General features: G+C 36.3%; 1 protein-coding gene across 1 annotated transcript; it reads right to left on the bottom strand.

Annotated features, from left to right (window-relative positions):
- Positions 1-675: 675 nt before the first annotated feature.
- LOC149831292 (glutamine-dependent NAD(+) synthetase-like) lies at positions 676-20,644 on the bottom strand. The gene is made up of 11 exons (XM_090012985.1): positions 20,384-20,644; positions 19,570-20,100; positions 18,520-18,633; positions 14,867-15,035; positions 14,146-14,281; positions 8,209-8,347; positions 6,569-6,745; positions 6,240-6,407; positions 1,828-1,923; positions 1,353-1,481; positions 676-1,025 (listed from the first exon to the last, which is right to left on the bottom strand). The coding sequence occupies exons 1-11, from the start codon at positions 20,642-20,644 to the stop codon at positions 801-803; spliced, it is 2,145 nt and encodes a 714-aa protein (XP_089869111.1). The 3' UTR covers positions 676-800.
- Positions 20,645-21,456: the final 812 nt, after the last annotated feature.

Raw genomic sequence — 21,456 nt, 5'->3', positions numbered from 1 at the left:
AGCTCTTGTTCACACTCTGTCTGACTGTCAAATATCAAACATAAGCGACAAACAGTAGATTGGGCCAAAGGTCGTTTATCATCCAGCAAAAATACGGCATCATCATTAACTAAGATTGAAAAAATAGAAGCGTATATCATGCAATTTCACTGAAAGAAAAGCAATAAATTTGCTATCTTTCGTTACCTCGAGACACCTTGACCAAACTGTGAGTCGGTGGCAAATTTAGGCAATAAAAAAGCAAAAGCCACACAAAGACAACATTTACCAAAGAAAACAGTAACTAAATAAATGATATTGGCTTTTCCAGGGCTGGACTCCGACTAGAGACCTAAAATCTAGGATAATCTTAGAACTCAAGCGCATGTTCACAATCTCATTTCTATCAAGATGCCCTTCAACCATCTGATGCTGTATTTGCTAAGATTAACTTGCATCCATCTATCTTTAAATATACCAGCCAAACAAGTGCCTTAGCCACCACTATCCTTGGCATAAGGTTGTCATATCAGCTCCAACCAAAGTCCAAAGAGAAGGCTGAGAGAGAGAGAGAGAGAGAGAGAGAGAGAGAGAGAGAGAGAGAGAGAGAGAGAGAGAGAGAGAGAGAGAGAAGAAAAGAATAATCTATGCGTGGGAAAATATTCAGACACCAAAATCTTTTGAGAAAGAAACAGAGAAAGACCAAATGCAACTACCATGATATGAATTAGAAAGATAAGGGTCAACAACATGTTGCATGAATTACATCTTATTACCCCCATAAAAGCAGAGATATCAAAATACCTACCAAACTATTAAAATTACAAGCCAGTCCTCGGGTTTCCAGCGTCAGCTGCTGCAACCCCCATTCCAGTTGCATGGACCATGGAAACTTCCAAGTCTGTTGGCTCCTTAGGTTTTACCACAGGGATGCTGCCAGCTGCACCTTTCTGTACAAGTTCATCAATCTTGCGGAACTGATAAGGCCACCTTGTATTGTATAAAAACTGGCGAAGATCAAATCTATTGTCTTCTGGTGAATAACTCTGCAGGAAACAATGTTGTCTTTCTTAATTTTCCATGATTAGTGAAAGCCTTACTTAAAAATTCAAGAATAGAAAAAATAGGCAAATGTTTGAGCACAACCTGAAAAAATTTAAGTCGAATGAAATAAACAAAATGAAACCATATGGAGTTAAAGACATTGGAGGGTTGAAGGAAAAAAAAGAATAAGAATTTCTATTCCAAAAGATATTAGTTTCCACATTTTAAAAATAAGTCAAGTCTCTTATATCTAAGCTGAATATACTTCATAGAATGCAAGCATAGACAATTGAATAATTAGTCAGTCAAGATCTACATCATGAAAATACCTCAGCATGATATGATGGCGTTAGGACAGTCATCTTATGCCGATTCATTGAGTAGTACTTAAAGAAGTGCTTGACCTTTGCCGCAACCTCAGAAGGAGTAAGCCTACCATGCCACGTGTGAACAAGGTTCTAAAACATAAAAAATAAAGCTATAAATAACAGACATTAACCAAATTATAATGCTATGAACACCTTTCCATCAGGTACAGATCCACTGCAATGGATACCACACCAAGTTAGTCCACAGGAGTACTTGATCCCTTGATGTTTGCTACAGTTGATCGATTCCATGTCATAAATGCATGTGTGTGCTTACATGTGCACACATAATAAGAAAAAACAATAAGATAATTTCATCTCTCAAACAATCTGAGTATAATAAGTAAAAATAATATTATTTAACTATGTCATCATAAGAAGGGTTGTTGCACAACCTAGATAATAAACTGTGATAACCTGAGTTTATGAGAGTAACCTGAAACATTGAGACAGGGCCACATCGGAAAATCTTTCTAAGCCGTCCATAGAATGATAACTCCTCATATGTCATGCCCATATCCACTTCATCTAACTGTGCCACAAAGACAGAACGTTAGACCATGAACTCACATTTTTTATTCAATCTTACTTATTGTCGAATTAGTTTTTTAAATAGAAAAAGCAAATTATTTCATTTCCATCAACTATCATGTTATCATGTCTTTGTATTTGTTGCGATCTGCATTGACAAGTTTAATGTAAATCCATCTACTAATTATGGGATCAGCTGATCCTTGATCTGCAACAATACAAATGTCATTCTAGTTGAAAACCATTTGAACAAACAGATGATAAAATAAAAACTATCCTGCATACAAAAAGTGTTTCCCTCTACCACAAAACAATATCATTGGATGTTCACAGGGCAATATAGATAAAGTTTGATACCAGTGGGGCCAATATGAGGCATATTGATAGCTTGCAAACCCATGCTTTTGAAATTCATTTGCAAGTAACTGATCTGCGGCTTGCACAGGTCAACAAATGAACCAGATAGGTCAATGTGTCCATGCAGTTAGATTAATCGCCTGTCTGAGTCAAGGCATCACTCAAGTTTATGTTCAGTCCAGGTTTGATCACATAAAGGGCATACAATATTGAACACAAGCATGGGCACATTTGATTGAAAATAAATTCCTCAGGCATGTGTGAAAAAATCAGACAAACAACTAAATAGTTGCTAAAACAGAAATCTGATGTATGCATCTTATAGGTACCATAAGTAGTGCAGGAATGTGTGAGAGCTTGCACTTTCCTCAGGCTATCTGGCTCTTCAGTTGCTACTTTCTCTTTTGTAAGCCCTCCATTTGAGGGCATTAATGCAGTTAGACTGTCACCTTCATCTGCAATTGAGTTTTGTCTGATGAAGATTTACTTCCAGCTCTTTGAGGACGAACATGAGAAAGCAATCACTAGAGACATATCTTTTTTTCTTATGCACATTATTGTAATTACAGATCTTAAGGAATTTTAATAAATTTTACTTCATATCTTTCATTGTTAACATAGTAAAAAATGAAATATATGAGTTTTTCATCAGTGGAAACTAATGAATAGTGAGGCCCACCATACTGCATCTTCATCCTTTTCTCTCACATTTTTACTTTGAGATGGCATCACTGGGGCTTGTATCATTTTAAGCTGCACATTGTAGGCATTCAAACTTACTTTATGTGAATGTATCACTCACCTAACATTCTAAGTAATGTACGGGCTGAGATTCTTACTAGTTTGGAAGTAAATAGAAGGGAATGGGCATGACTTGATGCACAGCCACCACAAGATGTTGCCCAGTTATCACAAGATTGTTAAATATGTGTATATGTTATTGTTCACATATATATAGTACATATATATATATATATATATGTGTGTGTGTGTGTGTGTTTCTTCTCTTGTAATAAGTAATACCCACTAGGGTTTCTTTTGCAATTCTGCATGTGTAATAGGTCCTGCCCATTAGGGGCAGATTTGATATTTTTTATTTCTTTTATTTTTCCTTTTTTGTCTTTCCTTTTTTATGTAAGGGCATTATGGTCTTTAGGCCATATACCTGTTGGGGCTCCCCAACAGCTATAATGGCCCCCCTTTAGTCCCTCTTTAGCCTAAAAGGACATCTTGAACCCTTTGTGGGAATGCTTCTCTTGAGCATTTGTTAATATAATAAAATTATATGTTTTATGTCTTTGTGTTATGCCCATTAGTGGCTTGTGAGTTCTTGAGTGTTTGTTCTAGCCCTTAGTGGCTTATGTGCACCATCCCATAGTGGATTTGTGTGTGCACCTCTCTTTCTATTTCATTACAAAGATGTCATCCCTGATGGAGAACACTGAATACAACAAACAACAACAACAACAACTATGCCTTCATCCCAAAACAATTGGGGTCAGCGATATGAACCAACAAAGAAAATCATTCTGGGTCTTCCACATGAATCCTTCTCCTCCGATCATTTCTATCCAATGCCATGTTCTCGGTGAGGTTCAAAGCATTCATATCCTTTCTTATCATCTCCATCCAAGTCTTCTTAGGCCTACCCTGACCTCTTTTAACTAATATATTTTTCCATTTCACCATCCTTCTAATTGGAGCATCATTAGGCCTTCGCCGAATATGTCCAAGCCACCGTAAACGATTCTCTCTCATCTTATTTTCAATGGGTGCAACGCCTACCTTCTTACGCATCTCCTCGTTCTGAATCTTATCTTTTATTGTATTTCCACACATCCATCTAAGCATACGCATCTCAGCTACACTCATTTTTTGAATATGATGTCTTTTGGCAGCCCAACATTCCCTACCATATAGTAAAGCGGGCCTAATAGTCGTCCTATAAAACTTTCCCTTCAACCGCAATGGCATTCTACGATCGCACAACACTCCAGTTGCACTTTTTCATTTCATCCACCCAACCTTTATCCTATGATTTACATCTCCATCAATTTCTCCATACTTTTGAATGATAGATCCCAAATATTTGAAACAATCATCCACCGGTATTCGATGAATATTCGATGAAAATGACTGATGTATTTTATAATTTTATTATACAAGTTTATGTAATGAACTTTCATAACATTTATGTTTATGTAATGAAATTTACTTGATGTTAATGGCTTAATGCACATCTATGTTTAATTGATCTTAATGCTTAATTTTTTTTCCTATTGCATTTTTTTCTATTTTTCCTGATTTTTTAGTGTTTTTCTGTTTTTTTGTAATTTTTTAAATGTGTTTTTTCCTATATCTTATGATACAATATGATATAGTACGATATGCATGTCTTCCTTTCTGATACAGATTCCAAAACACTTTTTTCAACATTGGCATGCTAGAATTTTATTAGGCATCGTATTCTAAAGAACAGTGGAGACGTTTCATTTGGATTAAGGATCAGATACCTCATGAATCTTGGTTTGTTTATATCTTTATATAGCAGTTGCTAATAGGCTTCCAATTCTTGATAGACTTCAGAGAAGAGGTATATTTACGGCAAATGGATGCTACTTGTGTACAAGCTCGGAAGAAAATCATGATCATCTGCTTTTAAGTGTAATGTGGCTGTTATAATCCATGGAAGGATGCTGTTAACAAGTTTGGAGTCAAGCGGGTTCTCAACTCAAATATTGGTTGCCAAATCAAGTGGTGGTTTTCCAAGAAATTCCAAGCTAGCTGGATGACTGGGAATCTTGCAAAGCTGTCTTCAATACTGTAATTTGGATATTATGATTTATTTGGAATAAAGTCGTGCATGATGACACAGGTTGGGAGATTGATAGCATTGAGGAAAATTTGGTTTTCCTATAAGGAAATTATATTGAAAATCAAGTGGCCATTGAACTAACTCCGGTTAAAATCTGGTTAAATGGACAACCAGTTATTGATCAATACATTGCTCCACCGTACGATTGTACTCGTTTGCAGTTAGCTGGTTGGGCGATGTCTTCTGGTAAAAGATTTGCTTTTGCAGTTCAGACACAGCAGTAGGTTCTATTCAAGGGTTTATGTTCAATTTCATTTTGACTGAAATAAAGTTTTTTCTTACGTTCCAAATCAAATCCAATCTACTAAGTTGCAGATTATTTCCAATTAGGAAATTGATGGCGTTTTAAAGACAGTTGGAAGGGCAAATGGAATAATTCATCTAGTATTTTGTCATGCCTATCCAAAATTTTGGATGTTTCTGTCTTTGTTAAGGGACCAGATTTGTTGATTTTTTATTTATTCTCTGTAGATATTGTGGTGGGGAATTTTATGTATTGGAAAAATAAGCCACCTGATCATCAGGCTGCTAGTGACTCTTTCCTCATGGATACTGTGTAAATACCTTTCCAATGAACGGAAATTTTGGGGTAACCCCACAGCATTATTCATCAAAAAGGAAATGGGTAGGTGTGTATTATGCAGCTGTCAGAAGGTGTACTGTAGGTGTATACATGATTTGATACACAGAAGAGGATAGCTCAATACAAACACAAAACACAATCAAAATAACAAGTCTTTTTTCCTCGCTGACTGAGATCTTCAAAAGTATGTTTGAGTAAAATTCAAAATTATAAGCACAAGCATAATTAAGAAAAACTTCAGTCATTTAACAATAATGTCCACTCACAACGCTTCCCTTAACACTTGTATGACACTTCAAACATGATAACAAAAACATTAATAAGGAATGGCTTGAGGAAAAGGTCCCCTCCCCCAGTTCATGAAATATGAAACCACAAATAATTAATCATGTCAGAAGTTTTATACGCTTTCCGAATAATGCATTACCCTTTCGTACTTAACTGAAATGCCATGGGGAAATAGTAATAGTAACAATATCTTATAACCAGTCAAGAGAAAGACCTGGGAATAATTGGAACGGATAGGTTCCAACTCTGCAGTTGGAGGAGCTGCTTCGACTTCTGCCAAAGATGTATATCCAAGATTAACAGAAGCCCAGCGAAGGAATGCACGGAGATCCACTTTACTAATACTCCCAATTGGATTAATATCAGCCGAGCTACAATCATACTGCACCAGGAAATGAAAAATATCACACAAAAAACTCAATGACAGGAACAATGGAGACTCAATAAAGGAAAAAGAACGATGGAGACTTAATAAAGAAAAATACAACTGCCCCATCAAATGCATATTAGGGATGTATAACAAATGGTAGTAGAAATTCACACCTTGGTTAGGTACCCTCGCAATGCTTCATCAACATTTGAACTCCCAAGCACAAGATAAAAGCCAGATTTGTTATGAACCCAAGGCATGAGAGACGCTAGCATAAAAGATACGACCATTCTTACTCGAGCTTGAATATTTTGCAGTGCCAGGTTCTCCGTGTTTGAGCCACCATCAACCTTTAAAGAAGGCTTATGTTAATGCTGTGACCCAACTAGACTAGAAACAACACATTAAATGAAACACATTAATGTGCACACATGCAGAAAAGGAAAACAGACATGGACATGAAAGAAGTAAAGAATGTTATGGCCTGATAAGGGGTTGATTGACCCATGAAATACTCTAGCAACCACTAAAATCCATGTAGTCAAGAAAGAGCTCCAGCTTACCACTGGTTTAAGGCCGGGTATGGACTTGAATTGGACAGGGAAGAATAGAATAGTTTTGTAAGCAGTCTTTGGTTCTAGCTTCATAGCTGTCGCTGTTCTTGTATTTGGTTGTCCTACTTCCTTACTTTCTTAAGACAAGAGAGTGATACCTCATCATTTTTGGTAACGGTGTAATTCTTCCATCTTATTAATATACAATTTTCTTTCTTTAAAAAAAAAAACAGAAGACATGAGTTAGTTTATGGTCCAAATATCCTCTCTGTTGGCTTCTCCGTGTTCAATTATGACAACCCCATAGACACAGATGTCATCGATATGTTCAAAACACCATGGTCTTATATAATAGAAAAACAATTTATCATGATCTTTTCAAAATACCACCAATTTAAATATATTGCTTCATGATATTAACACGGTTTATCATGGTGTTTTCACAAGTTGTTTTTCAAACTTTTATACACCTAAAAATGATATTTTGAAAACTTTTCTAAAAATTAAGTTATTTTTCTTACACTGGATTGTTTATTATTATCATTTTTAAATGGAAAAAACTTCCTGAGCATTTCCCAAGATTTATAAGGAAATCCTAAATATCTTGAGAAACTGCCTCATTAAGATGTAACCAACACATTGATACTGGTGACTGGATGCGTACAGTAAGGAAAACACAGGGTGTTCTAGTTCTAGAGAAGCTGTTGTGAACAGGACCATAGTTTTGCAAGTTCAGGTCCTTTAGGCATGTCCTTAGTTCATTGAAACATGGCATTACTAAAATTGGATTCAAATGGTACCAAAACTTGACTTGGGTCAAAAAATCGCTGACAAAAGGCAGTCTTTAGCACAGGTTGAAGTTGAAATTTATTCGTCTGGATGATGTTGAAGAAAGTAGGGAGTACACGTATAGGCAAGGTATCCAAGGCAACCATGTCATATAAATGGACATATACCATTTTGCCAAGTTTCTGAACTGTTTCAAAGAGAGACTTCAAGAACCATCTTTTTAACAAACATCCCTTTTTTAGCTTATTCTAGCTCACATCAGTATCATTTTTAATAAAGAGAAGAAAATAAAAAGGAAATTGGAATCTCCTGTCAAATGATAGACTCAGTCAACAAATTACAGCACTCATCAACAAGCGCTCACCATAAGCCCATAAAGGTAAGACAGAATGAACTTTTCATGTAAAGAGGACACCCCAAAAACTAAAAAGAAAAAAGAACTCAAAAATATAAAATATTCAGATTAGTACCTTATAACAGGGCCTCCTCCCAGAAAGTGTGTGAAACAAGGAGATCAATGCGGATATAACCATGTCAATCTTCATATCAATATGATATGAGCCAATTTCATCAGAGAGGACCTTTGCTCGCAGCCTAGTAGCCTCAGAACTGCATAGATGAAACAACTAAGTCTCAGAGGGCTCTTGTCTCATCCAAATCACAAGATAAACACTGGAGATCATGAGAAAAAAATTTCATGATCCACCTTAATTAGGAAGCTAGCCATTTGGAAAGCAGAGACACAGCACATGGAGAGAGAAAGAGATTTCCATCTGTTACATCCATGGTAACCTTGAAAAAAAAGAAGCGATACATTTGAAATGACCTCTTATTGGAAAATTATCACTCACAAAAAGGTAAGACGTGCAGCCATATGCACAGTAGTATGCAATTAAGACATGCAGCCATATGACCATCAGTATCAGTATGTCATCTATAACTATTGTAAATCAAATTAGATGAACTTGCTCAACTTGTAGTTACTATCTAGATATTATCTCTTAAAGAGTTAGTTATGTTTCAATAAAAGCAGATCGCTTAATTCATTGTATGAAAAAATATTTATTGATAAATCATGCATCTTATGTGCATTTCATCGATAATCTCTCTCTCTCTCTCTCTCTATATATATATATATATATATATATATTAAGATTGTTGTTTGGTCCTTTGTGCTTAAACCCATTATAGGTTGTGTAAATGAATCCTAATGGGTTGTGATTTATGAGATTGTTCTCATTCATTATTATGTTCAATAAATATGCTTTAATTGCATGTTATATATATGTGTGTGTTTAATATTGATTATCTTGTTCACATTGTTGTATGCATGAATTTAATTAACTCCTCATTTCTTGAAGGATCTTTTGAATTGTTATATTTTATATGCATGTTGTCGTGTTTGCTTAGTATAGTTGATGATTTGTTATTTCATTTGAAGTGCTTTTCTAAAACTTTGAGATATTATTTATGCATGATTGTTTATCTCTTCTTGATAATTTATGTCTTTTAGTGATCAAATTCTCTTATGATTAATATTTATGTTTTCTTGAAAAATATGCTGATTTTTGATATATGATTGTCTAAAATTTGATTTCATAAAAATTTATCTTTGAGGTATGCTCCTCTCATCATTCTTAATGATTGTCTAATGTTTCTAAAATCTTAAAATTATTGTTGTTTTGTTTTTATCTTTCTTAATGATTGTCTAATGTTTCTAAAATCTTAAAATTATTGCTGCTTTGTTTGAAAATTCTACTTGAGTATTATTCTTGTTCAAAATATATACTTGTTTTGAAACTTTATAACTATTTGGTTAAGATATCTTCTTTTGTGTAGTTGGAACCTTTGTTTTGTTCTCTCTGCAGCTTCTTAAAGATGATATGGGTTGAGAAAGAAATTTCATTTTTGATGCATCATGAAGATGAAGATAGTCGATGCAGGCATTTGGTGAAGATTATCATTGAAGACTTGGATCCTTCCTATTGATTCCTTTTGTATTTTCAAACTTTCGGTATATCACATCGTAAGTTTGAGGGGGAGTATTAAGTTGTATATATATATATATATATATAGTTTCATATTGTACATATATATTTCTAATGATGTAATAGGTAATACCCTCTAGGGGTATTTTTGTCTTTTTTAATAGGTTGTGCCGATTAGGGGCACATCAATCCTTTTTCTTTTCTTGTATTTTTTTTGTTTTTGTTATTTTCTATGTCACATAGGTGTGGGTGCGGATACAGGTGAGGCGATGCAACACTTTAAAAAAACTTGGGTGCGAGGGTGCGGGGAGGGTATATATATAAATATAATTTTTAACAGTTTTAAGTTAAAACTATGTGCATGTTTGTGCATTTATGTATATATATAAAACTAGACTTGATTAGGTTTAATTGAACCTACTTTTGGATAAAAATGGACCTCAATGTGGTTGACTTCACCTGACATAAAGGAAGTCGTGCCCAAGTGTCACACCTGCATGGTTGTGGGTGCAGTGCCCTGTTAGAAGAGTTCATGTTATAATGATGACAAGTAATTTTACCCTTGTGTCCTCCTTTGTATCCTCCCCCATTATGTCCTCCATTGAATTTTCTTTCAAAGTGAGGTGATTTATAAGTTTTTACAAAATTTCCGGGTCTTGATACGGTAAGAACCTCGTCATTAGACTTGTGCATTCTAAGTCTTGTTTCTTCTTGACAAATTTGAATAAGAGCCTCACTTATAGAAGAAGTCGAAGTCCTATGAAACAAGGAAGACCTAACTTGCTCAAATTCTGATCGGAGACCATATAGAAAAGAGAAAAGGTTTTCTCTTTCAAGTTGTAATTTTCTCATCTCAATAGCCAAATCTTCTCATTTTGCTTCTAACATAACTAGTTCATCCCAAATGAATGTTTGGTATTATGTACCATAAAGGACTCTTACACTTTTATCTCTTTGTTTGGTATTATGCACATTGCCTTGAAGATAATATAACCTAGCCATATCTTTTTGAATGAATGTGCTCTTTAAGAAGATCCATGCATCACATGTCCTTTTAAATTTGATGATGTTAGTGGTGATCTTGAACTCCATGGTATTCATGAACCATGAAAGTATTTGAGCATTGCTAGCTTCTCGATCCTCCAACTTGTTTTGGTATTCTTGCAAAGCTTTCTCTTTTTGTCCTTCGGATAGAGCTTTGACTTGATCTCCTTTTCTTCTTGTTAATTTAAGTTGAGGTTTATTAGTAGTTCTACTAACAAACCCCCAAAGCTATTTACCTTTGATTGATTTTTCATTACGATAGCCCATATAAAATAGTTGCTTTCGTTAAGCTTGTAGGAGGTGATGGAGGCGAAATCTCTTTCTCCCATAATGAAGAAGGTTTGCGTTTGAAGACTAAAGATTGAAGATCACCACCACAAAGAGAGCAATCCCAAGATAATTTTCAACACTTCAAGAGCTATAAGCTCTGATACCATGTAATGAAACAAGATGTGCACAATCAGAATGCCCACAAAGGGCAAAACAAGTGCACAAATACAATATGATCTCTAATGGACCGATAACAATCTCATAAAAGAGATATACAAAAACACAAATTCCATGATAACACAATGGCACAACTTCCACACAAGCACAATGTAAAAAAACTAATTTTTATATAACGGCCAATAAGCTTAGAAAAGCTTGTATTACATAGAGTGGTATAGAGCCTCACGTATAATGAAAAGGAGGCAGTCCAACAGTCATATTGACTGACATACAAAAAACAGAAAATAAAAAAACAAAAAAGTCTCTACAGTCCCTATTGGACTGTACTATATTATATGTCATTAAATGACCAAAATACCCCTGATATATGTATATTGTATAAATATACGTATATCAGTTATGTATAAAAATATATACACTATATTTTAACAATGGAGACTTTCCATTTAGGTTCAAGGAGTGCCAACTTATCCCATAGAGAGGACAAAGTAGGGGTGGGCAACGGGTCGGGCCGCCTGATGGGCCAAGCCAACCCGGCCGACCATGGGTCGGGTTTAGGCCAAGATTTTAGGCCCGGACCAAAACTCGACCTGCTATATGCGTGGGCTGGGCCTGGGCCGGCCAACGGGCAACTGAGCAGGCATGATGGGCTTGAGTTATTTATTATTTTTTTAATAATATAAAAATTAACTATTTTCATAGTACCTTGGTAACTACTATTTACCTAATTAGTTATATTAATTTTATGAAAACTAGAAAGATAATTAATTGGATACATGGAAAGTTGAAAACTTATTAATTATTACTATTTACAAATGGATTTGGGTCGGGTCGGGCTGGACCCAACCCGCTTCACATTGGCCCATTGGGCCGGGCCATGGGTTGCTCTTCAAACCCGAGCCCATTAAGAATCGATCAATCTTTGTTCTGGGCCACACTTAAAGCCCGGTGGGCCAAGCTCTAAATGGGCCCAGGTCAGGCCAGGCTGGCTCGATGCCCACCCCTAGGACAAGGCACTAAAATAGTCCTAAACATTCATGACCTTTTGTTTAGTACTTCTAATCTTCAATTGCAAGAAATATTGTCTTGGTCCTTTTGGGGTTTTGGGTATACATACCCTTCATAAAGAACCATGCCTCATTTGCCTTTCTAAACTTGGCAATGTTAGCACAAGTCTTAATATCCACATTATTCATGAACCATGCTAAGATTTTAGCATGGTTGTTTTCTCAATCTTCTATCTTCATTTGATGTTCATAAATAGCTTTGGTTCGATCTTCTCTTTCAAGAGCCTTTTCTATGCCTCCTTCAAGTTTTGTGAGCTTCAGTAGAGGCTCGGGAGTAGTGCCCATCACGTACTCCTAAAGTTTTTCCTCTTTGAGGTGGTTCTCCATTACAACTGTCCACATCATATAGTTAGTTCTATTGAGCTTAAAGGAGAGTTCACTCTTTGCTTCATGCTCCATGACGAGGATGATTGATCACCATGTTCCGAGGTCAAAGTACCCAAGAAGCTCTTATACTGAAACAAGCAGAAATGCAAAATACAATATGCTTAAGCACAAATACAAGTCCACTAAGGGACAACACAAATGCAAAGCCAATACAAAAGCACAAAAGTGCATACAAAGGCTTCAAAGAGCCAAACAAGAGACCAATATAAAAAAATATATTTATTCACTTAACAAATGCTTAGAAAAGCATTAAGATTACAAGGGGAAGTCCCCTATATATATAAGCACAAAAGAGAGAGAAAGGGGGCAGCCCAACTAGTCGTTGGGCTAGCCCCCAACGACTAGTTTGGCTGTTCCAACAATCATATGTATTACAAAATATAAAAAACAAAAAACAACAACAACAACTATGCCTTCATCCCAAAACAATTGGGGTCAGCGATATGAACCAAAAAAGAAATTCATTTTGAGTCTTCCACATGAATCCTTTTCCTCCAATCATTTATATCCAATGCCATGTCCTCGGTGAGGTTCAAAGCATTCATATCCTTTCCTATCATCTCCATCCAAGTCTTCCTAGGCCTACCCGGACCTCTTTTAACTAATATATTTTCCCATTTCTCCAACCTTCTAACTGGAGCATCATTAGGCCTTCGCCGAATATGTCCAAACCACCGTAAACGATTCTCTCGCATCTTATTTTCAATGGGTGCAATACCTACCTTCTTACGTATCTCCTCGTTCTGAATCTTATCTTTTATTGTATTTCCACACATCCATCTAAGCATCCGCATCTCAGCTACACTCATTTTTTGAATATGATGTCTCTTGGCAGCCCAACATTCCGTACCATATAGTAAAGCGGGTCTAATAGTCGTCCTAAAAAACAAAAAACAAAATTACAAAACAGCCCCTACTAGGATGACCCTATTACAAAAGGGAAAATACCAAAATGTCCCTATATATATACACACACACATGAATATAGGGGAATGAAAACCTCCCCAATGGAAAATTTTTGGTATTTTTTTTCAAAATTCTGACCGTACAAATGTGTTCAGCATGATTGATTTACTATAAATCAACACTTGGATCATGAATTTTAGATAGAAAAAATGGTATTCGGAGCCTCAAAAGTTTATGAAAATTGTACGCCATTGATTTTGAAACTTACAAAAACCTATCCATGCATCAGAATCAAATGCTCCAAGAACTGATTCCGATAAAAACAAGCATATAGATCACATTTGCACGGCCAGAATTTTGAAAAAAACACCAAAAATCCAATAAAACGTCCATTGGGGAGGTTTGGGAGGGTTTTCCATTGGGGAGGTTTTCATTTCCCCATGAATATATATAACTATATTTTTATACAGATCTAACACAGATCACATTACCAAACATTTTAGAAGATGACATAAAATCATGATATCACTATTTTCAGTGTATTGCTAAAAAGTGCTAATCTTACCTGTTTTCTGTTCCCATGTAGACGGTATAAAAAATGCGCCTACTGAACTCTTTACTGTCATGAGGGAGCTCGCCATTATGGTATTGACCGACACGTATAGCATCAGCTTTAACTTGTTCATCTCCGTCCGCAATTGCTGCATGCATATGCAGTCATTGAGCTATAAGAGATATGGATAATAAATGTTTGCCAGCTGAGAAAGGTAACTATGGATTGCTCCCAACGAAAATTTTAACTATGAAAAACAGTAGGATAGAGTGTCATTGTAGAAGTGGCTAAAACTGACACAAGAAAGAATTAATGTCATAAAAAAAAGGAAAATAGAATGATAACCACATTTTCTGACTTGGGGAACCATCTCCCACTCCCGTTTTAACCTAGGTTGGGATTCACTTTCAAAGTTGGTACACAAGCCCTCAAAGCAATTCAACCAAAGAATTGAACATCTCATTTTTTTTTATCTTAGCCAGTTTCTAGGATATTCACATTTAGTGAGGGATTTGTTCTAAATGTAAAAATTGGTCTCACTAGATTCTACTAGCACATTGCAAAAGTACCCACCCCCTTAATAAGTTTTAAGTTGTGTTGCATAAGCCAATGCACTAATCCAAGAGAACGTGTCCCCTTGCTATATAATGCATGACGAAGTCTGGATATAAAGATAACAATGGTGAATGGTCTAGATAAACATGAGGATGTTAAATGCAAATATTCAGTGTACCTTTCATGATCAGCTGGCACATACATCCAACAATAGCTGCTACAGAAGAACTATCTGCTTCGCTTGAAAGTGGAAGCAAATATCCAGAAGCTCCACTCCTTCTCAAGTAGTCCCACAACCAACAGCTAGGCCCTAAAGCTATCTCCTCCTCTGGCAAGTGGTACTTGACCTGCAAGGTCATAAAACTTTAGAACTTCGGATAGAAATGCAGAAAAAAGGCAACTTGCTGATAATTCTACACACAAGTTAGCCTTTGCTTGCAGAAAAAGAATTTTCAAAAAAATAAAATAGAATAAACAGAAAGGAGGTGTAGTCATTGCTGCAGTAAGGTTTGTTAACTATTTCCATGCACCTGGTTAGCATATTAAACAAACTTACCATAAAATTGACAAGTACTATCTTTTTCTTCTTTTTACTATCTTTGGGGTGTTTCTTTCATGCCCTTTGCTATGAAAGAGGCCCTTTTTCATAGGAAAGGAAGCCTCTTTCCCTAGAGGGGTAAAACAAACATCTTCGTAGGGTCTACATAATGAATGCAAAAAAACATCTTTCCTATCAAAGCCAGTTCACGCTTCCTCTCATGCTAAAGCACTTTCCCTCCTGGGTTTCCCTCTCAAGAGAAAGTGGTTTCGCTTGGGTGGGGATGCAACAAACGCCCCCTTCAAGTTCACAAATTTCCATAAGGTAGCATAATGGATTCCTTATATAGTAACTTTTCCTTTCAAAATAAAAAGTTGAGACAGCTTTTAAATTATTCAGTCTGACAATTATCATTAGAGATCTTGAACAATCATATCATCACTATGTCACAGGGGGCTAGCAGGGTGCCGCACCCGCGTCGACACGAGCACCGGGTGCGGTCAACACACCCAGGGTCATTTTGGTCCAATTTTCGGACTTAAAAAAATTGCCAAGAAAATTTTTTTGTCCTATATGTCACAGGGATTCTCCAACTAGGTGCCGCACCCGCACCCAATGCGGTCAACCTGACCCTGTGTGCAGTCAACGCACCCAGGGTCATTTATGTCAAACTTTATATATATATATATATAATTTTCTATATTTTTGCCGCACCCCCGCACCCATGTGACATAGTATAATCATGAAGCAAAAGAGAGAACAGTGGTATATAGCAGAGAAGCAGAGATGGCAAGAAAGAATCTGGGCACGACTTTAGTGTAACCATACTTTCCTATTTTAATGAATGCATGCCTAAACAAGTTTTCATTCAGAGCTTGGTTTGGAACCAAGCATAGGTTGCCAGCACATCTATCCATATACATAAACTAGGTTTGGTTTATTACTCTTTACTATATCTATAAATGTAAAATTAACCTAGAGAAGTGCATTCATAAGTGAAAAGCTATTTGTGACCAAGAAATAGCTCACCTCAATTGGCAGCGAAGGAAATTCTTGGAAATTGAAAGTTTGGCAGAGTTTATAATGAACTGCCACAGAAGGAACCTTAGGCTTGTAACTTGCTTGATCTCGCAAACTACTGATTGCTCCTCGATAGCTAACTACCTGATTATTAAGACAGATCAAGAAATGAGTTGTTAGACTGTCGAGAAAATATAAAGGATAATAAATAACAGAACAATCACAGAAGGAAATCCATGCCAAAATGTTTTGGCCTGGAATATACACATGAATATCACATGTACTAACCAAGGTTTCTACTAAACCAAGGCAACATTTTGGATTGCATCCCTTAAAGAATTATAAGCATAGAATAATGTTTTTTCAGATGACGAGTTACATGTGCAAATTAGTAAACTTCCCTTCAAGTTTTGGTGGGCATGCACCCACAAATTCACTTCTTCAAATAATAAAGTAATGATGAACTAAACCCATTTATAAGTTATTCTGGATGGACCATCGACATATCAACAGAACAAACTAGAAACTCGGACATCATGACTGGATCATTTCATTATTTGATCATCAATTTCTGACACCCGCAAAAACATCCACACAATAGGGAAGAATCCAACACTCCTTCCTATGTAGTTGCTCCACATGGTGCCTTTTAAAACTCAATGGACAAAATCCTTAAATGCTGACATCTGGACCATGGAGGGATCATGCTGCAATGGAGTACTGGGTCAAAGGTCAGAACAAGTATCATTTTGAAGTTTGTGTCTGTGGATTGAGGGATTTAAGGGACGTAATCTTGCATTAGTGGAACCAGCCATCTGAAGGCAAATAGGTGGGATTTAGACTGATGGTTAAGTTCAGATTTCTCAAAAGTAAGATGAAAGGATGATTGAAGGAGCATAGAGAATATAGTTTTCTCCTCATGAACACTTAAAAAGTGAAGCTCTGGGAATTTCAACTACAAAGGCGCAACGATGATGGATTGACAGAAATGCGGGGGTTGCATTCTCACATCAGTGACCTGATTTCACAAACTCAACGGCGTATCCATGAAGAAATCTGTTGGAGACAAAGATGACATGAAGAAATCTGTTGGAAATATTTTTAAAGGTTCCAATGCTTTTGATTTTCAAATTAGTTCCATCGGCGATAGAAACAATATGAACTATAAAAGGGTTTAGTGCATTCAGATAAGAGAGATTCTAGAGGAGGCACCGAAATCAAGTATCGAAAACGTATCGGGAGGAGAGGATGTGGAGACGGTGACACTAAAAGTAAGTTGAAGATGTCTTAAGGAATTGTTGAAGTGCTTCCGTTAATTGGTTGATGGTATCCTTAAGGTCTCCTCCTTTCTTGTTTGCTTCTTCACCATTTTTGGATGATTCTTTAACAGTTGCCACCTTCTTCTTAAGCTTGAGACATTCTGGTTTGATATGTCCTGGTTCATTACAAAATGGCATATTATTCTCCTCACTCTACCATTGTTATTCCTCCCAAAATGAAGTCTATATGTTTTGACATAGTTGTTGGGTCTTGACACGACAAGGACTTCCTCACTTCCTTTGTTCATGCCAAGTCAAGTTTCAGCTTGGTATACCTCGACAAGGGCCTCGTTAAGTGAGATAGTAGTAATCCTATGCAAAATTGAGGACCTAATTTGCTCAAACTTGGGTCTCAACCTGAATAAGAACATAAAGAGTTGTTCCTTTTCCAATTACTTTCGCCTCATTTCAATGCACGTGCCTTCCCATTTAGGCTCAAGCAAGGCCAACTCATCTCAAAGAGGAGAGAGAGTTTCATAGTAATCTCTCACACTCTTATCTCCTTGTTTTATAGTTTGAACCTTCTCTTGAAGGAAATATTGTCGTGCCAAGTCTTTTTGCATGAACATGTTTTTTAGAAAGATCCATGCATCACAAGCTTTTTTAAACTTCACAATGTTGGTGGCTATCTTAAATTTCATGCTATTTAGGAACCAAGATAGGATTTGAGCGTTCTCGACTTCCTAATCTTCCACCTTAATATGATGTTTTTTAAGAATTTTTTCTCTTTCTTCATCATCAAGGGCTTTGATTTGATCTCCATCTTTTTTGGTGAGTATGAGATGTGGCTCACATGTAGTGACACTTACGTACCCCTATAGTTTTTTGCCTTTAAGATGGTTCTCCATAGCAGCGGCCCACATTAGGTAATTTGAGTCATTTAGCTTGAATGTGACCACCGTCATGAGTTCTTTTTTGCCTATCTTTGGAGAGAAGAAATGAACTATCACGAACAAGTGTGGAGGAGAGAAATGAAGTATCACGAACAAATGGCTTCAAGGAAGATCCCTTCTTTGCCACAACCACGAACTTTGGAGAAGTATCACGCGATCCCAAGAGCCTATGGCTCTGATACCATGTAATGAAAGAAAGAGAAATACAAAAAGAGCCACCAAGGGCATACAAGAGTCAAAAGAGAGTGCTCAAACACAAGTCCACAAAGGGACAATACGCAAGCTAATCAATAGCAAATATAAAAGTTCACAATAGCAAATACAAGAACACACACTTAAAAATAATATGATCATTATTATGAGAAAATGCTTAAGAAAAAGCATTAATACAAGAGGGGATTTAACCCCCTTTATATAGGCTATACAAGACTCAAAAGAGTAGTTGGGATGCTCCCAACAGCTATAATTATAGCAGTTGGGGAGGTCCCAACACTCCCAACGACTATATTGGATAAAGTCCAATATACCCTCATGCAAGAGGGAAAAGACAGAATAAAAAATAAAATGAAAAAATATACACAAAGACAAAACTGCCCCTAATAGGCAGTACCTATTACATACATGTAAAAAGACTAAAATGTCCCTACATGGGCAAAACCTATTACAATGAGAAACAGTCAAATATATAAATATATATATATATATATATATATATATATATATATATATATATATATATATATATATATATATATATATATATATAAAAGTGAATTTATATCAATACATCTTAACAGGCCTACCTTTTCTATTGTTCGAACAATTAGAGGACTGAGACTGGGTGATACCTCGCCATCTACCCCTTAAGATTGATTATATTCTGATCTTTAATTAACAGATATATTCCTTTCTTCTTAAAAAAAAAAATTTGCTTCCAGTGCCTTGAACTGGGAACAACTCGAAATACGATTAATACAAGAGGGGATTTAACCCCCTTTATATAGGCTATACAAGACTCAAAAGAGTAGTTGGGATGCTCCCAACAGCTATAATTATAGCAGTTGGGGAGGTCCCAACACTCCCAACGACTATATTGGATAAAGTCCAGCACCATCTTAATCGTCGGTTGGTCGACAATTGGCTTCAAGAAAGGCAAGTACTTCCTCAAATTCGAAAGAGTGGTGAATGCAGAGACAAATCCCATCGGTATCGTGTAGAAGAAGATGACGAGGAATACAATGCCATAGATCACATACTGCCTGATTTGCCTCATGAAATATGGGATGGATAGATTTTTCCACAGCAACTCACGAGGCTGAGGAGCTGCCGTCACCGTCCATTTTTCGACCATCTGTGCATGGATGGTCTGGGAGGCAGATACAGCGGCTCGCCAGCTGTTAAAGAACACAAGAGCAGAAGCGAGCTGCTTGTCCTTGACGGTGGTCTTCTGTTCGGCCTCTAACTTTGGAGCTAATTCTTTGATTTTCTGGTTGCAGTACTTGATCGTGTCAACTTTCTCACCAATGAGTCCCAGAAATCCAGTCCTGTGCTGCGGCCTAGTTTTCGGGTTTTCTGCAAACACGGCTTCTGAATGAGCAAGTTTCTTCTTGCAACTTTCCAGCTCTTGCCATATTTTGTTGGCCTGTAATAAATACTTGTCATTGCTTATTTACTAAAAATACATGTTTTGATTGAATATTCTGTCACTGTGAGACATGAGCTGTTGATTTTAAATCTCTTCAACAAATTTGAACCTGAATATACCTCATCTAATACATGTTTTTGTTTTCTACCGAGTAAACTATAATAAACACATCTAGAGGTTCAGATTGATCCGAAAAGGCAAAAACAACGGCAACTATGATTCTTAGCAAGATCCTAGTTTATACATATTCCATGTAGGAAGGAGCGAAGAAAAGTAGTACCTCTTTGTTGTCAGTGACCACCATAGATCTAAAGAAAGAATCGGGATGGAGCCTCCTGAAATATGAATCGACCTGCTCTTTACGTGTTTGTTCTGGAGGAAGAGAAGGCATATCTCTAACCAGTACTGCAAATCGTTCGGGCTTAGTTTCATCCGCTTCTAATCGTGCCGCTCTTAGCTCAGAGACATGTTTGTATGCTTTCCATAGTATGTAAAACGTAACAAACGACACCCAGTAAACTGCTAATAAATGTGCCCACATCCTGGAGCTTTTTGGCTGCGTATTGAACACACACCAGTTCACAACAAAGAAACATGATAGGAAAAAGTATTGCATTTGAATCATGTGATGATGACAAGTAATTAGGTTTTTAAAGGGTCCAAAAATCAACGGCTCAAAATGTGCCAAAATTTCTGTCACTCAAAAGATCACATTTTTACATTAGAAAAGCACAACCCAAGGCTTGATACTTGCAAACAAACCACGTTGAACACATTTATGTGTTTAGATTGAGTCGATACAACTTCACCTTATGATTTCTAGCTCATTAGTTCCTTATCTTCATTAGTAGCAAATATTATATATATATATATATATATGAGAGAGAGAGATACATGGCTTTTATAAAGATTCATAAGTCCACAAATTTGTTACCTAAAAAAATTTAAAATTGATCTTACGGTTTTGATGCACATAATATATATATATATATATAGAGAGAGAGAGAGAGAGAGAGAGAGAGTCACTAGAACATGAGAACTAGAAATATGGGCATTTTCAATACTTTTTTGCAAATTCAACCATGTGCATGTGCTTGGCACGGTGAGTTGCTAGGAATCAACCATTGGATGGTGTATTTTTGATGAAAAAATATGATTTTTGAATACTTGAATATTTATGAAGATTATGAGCCACTGATTTTAAAGCCTTAAAACATCTGCTTTATGCATCAAAATAGAATGATTCAATAATGGGTTCTTATAAAACCATACATGTAGATCACATCCTTATGGTTAGATTCAAGAGAAGAGAACAAAAAATCCATAAAAATCATGGTTCACACATTAGTTGTC

The sequence above is a fragment of the Nuphar pumila genome, chromosome 7 (genome assembly GCF_984573655.1).
Source record: "Nuphar pumila chromosome 7, dmNupPumi1.hap1.1, whole genome shotgun sequence".
NCBI classification, from domain to species: Eukaryota; Viridiplantae; Streptophyta; class Magnoliopsida; order Nymphaeales; family Nymphaeaceae; genus Nuphar; species Nuphar pumila.
Note: the sequence above shows the minus strand (reverse complement) of the source record. Positions and strands in the feature narration are given on the sequence as shown.

Excerpts from the sequence above, each read along its gene's own strand:
- LOC149831292 (XM_090012985.1), bottom strand. The coding sequence starts at position 20,644 with ATGTGGGCACATTTATTAGCAGTTTACTGGGTGTCGTTTGTTACGTTT. Across the intron at positions 1,924-6,239 it reads TCCGTTCCAATTATTCCCAG|TTAGATGAAGTGGATATGGG; the intron begins GTCTTTCTCTTG and ends TTTGTGGCACAG. Across the intron at positions 1,482-1,827 it reads GCCCTGTCTCAATGTTTCAG|AACCTTGTTCACACGTGGCA; the intron begins GTTACTCTCATA and ends TTTATGTTTTAG.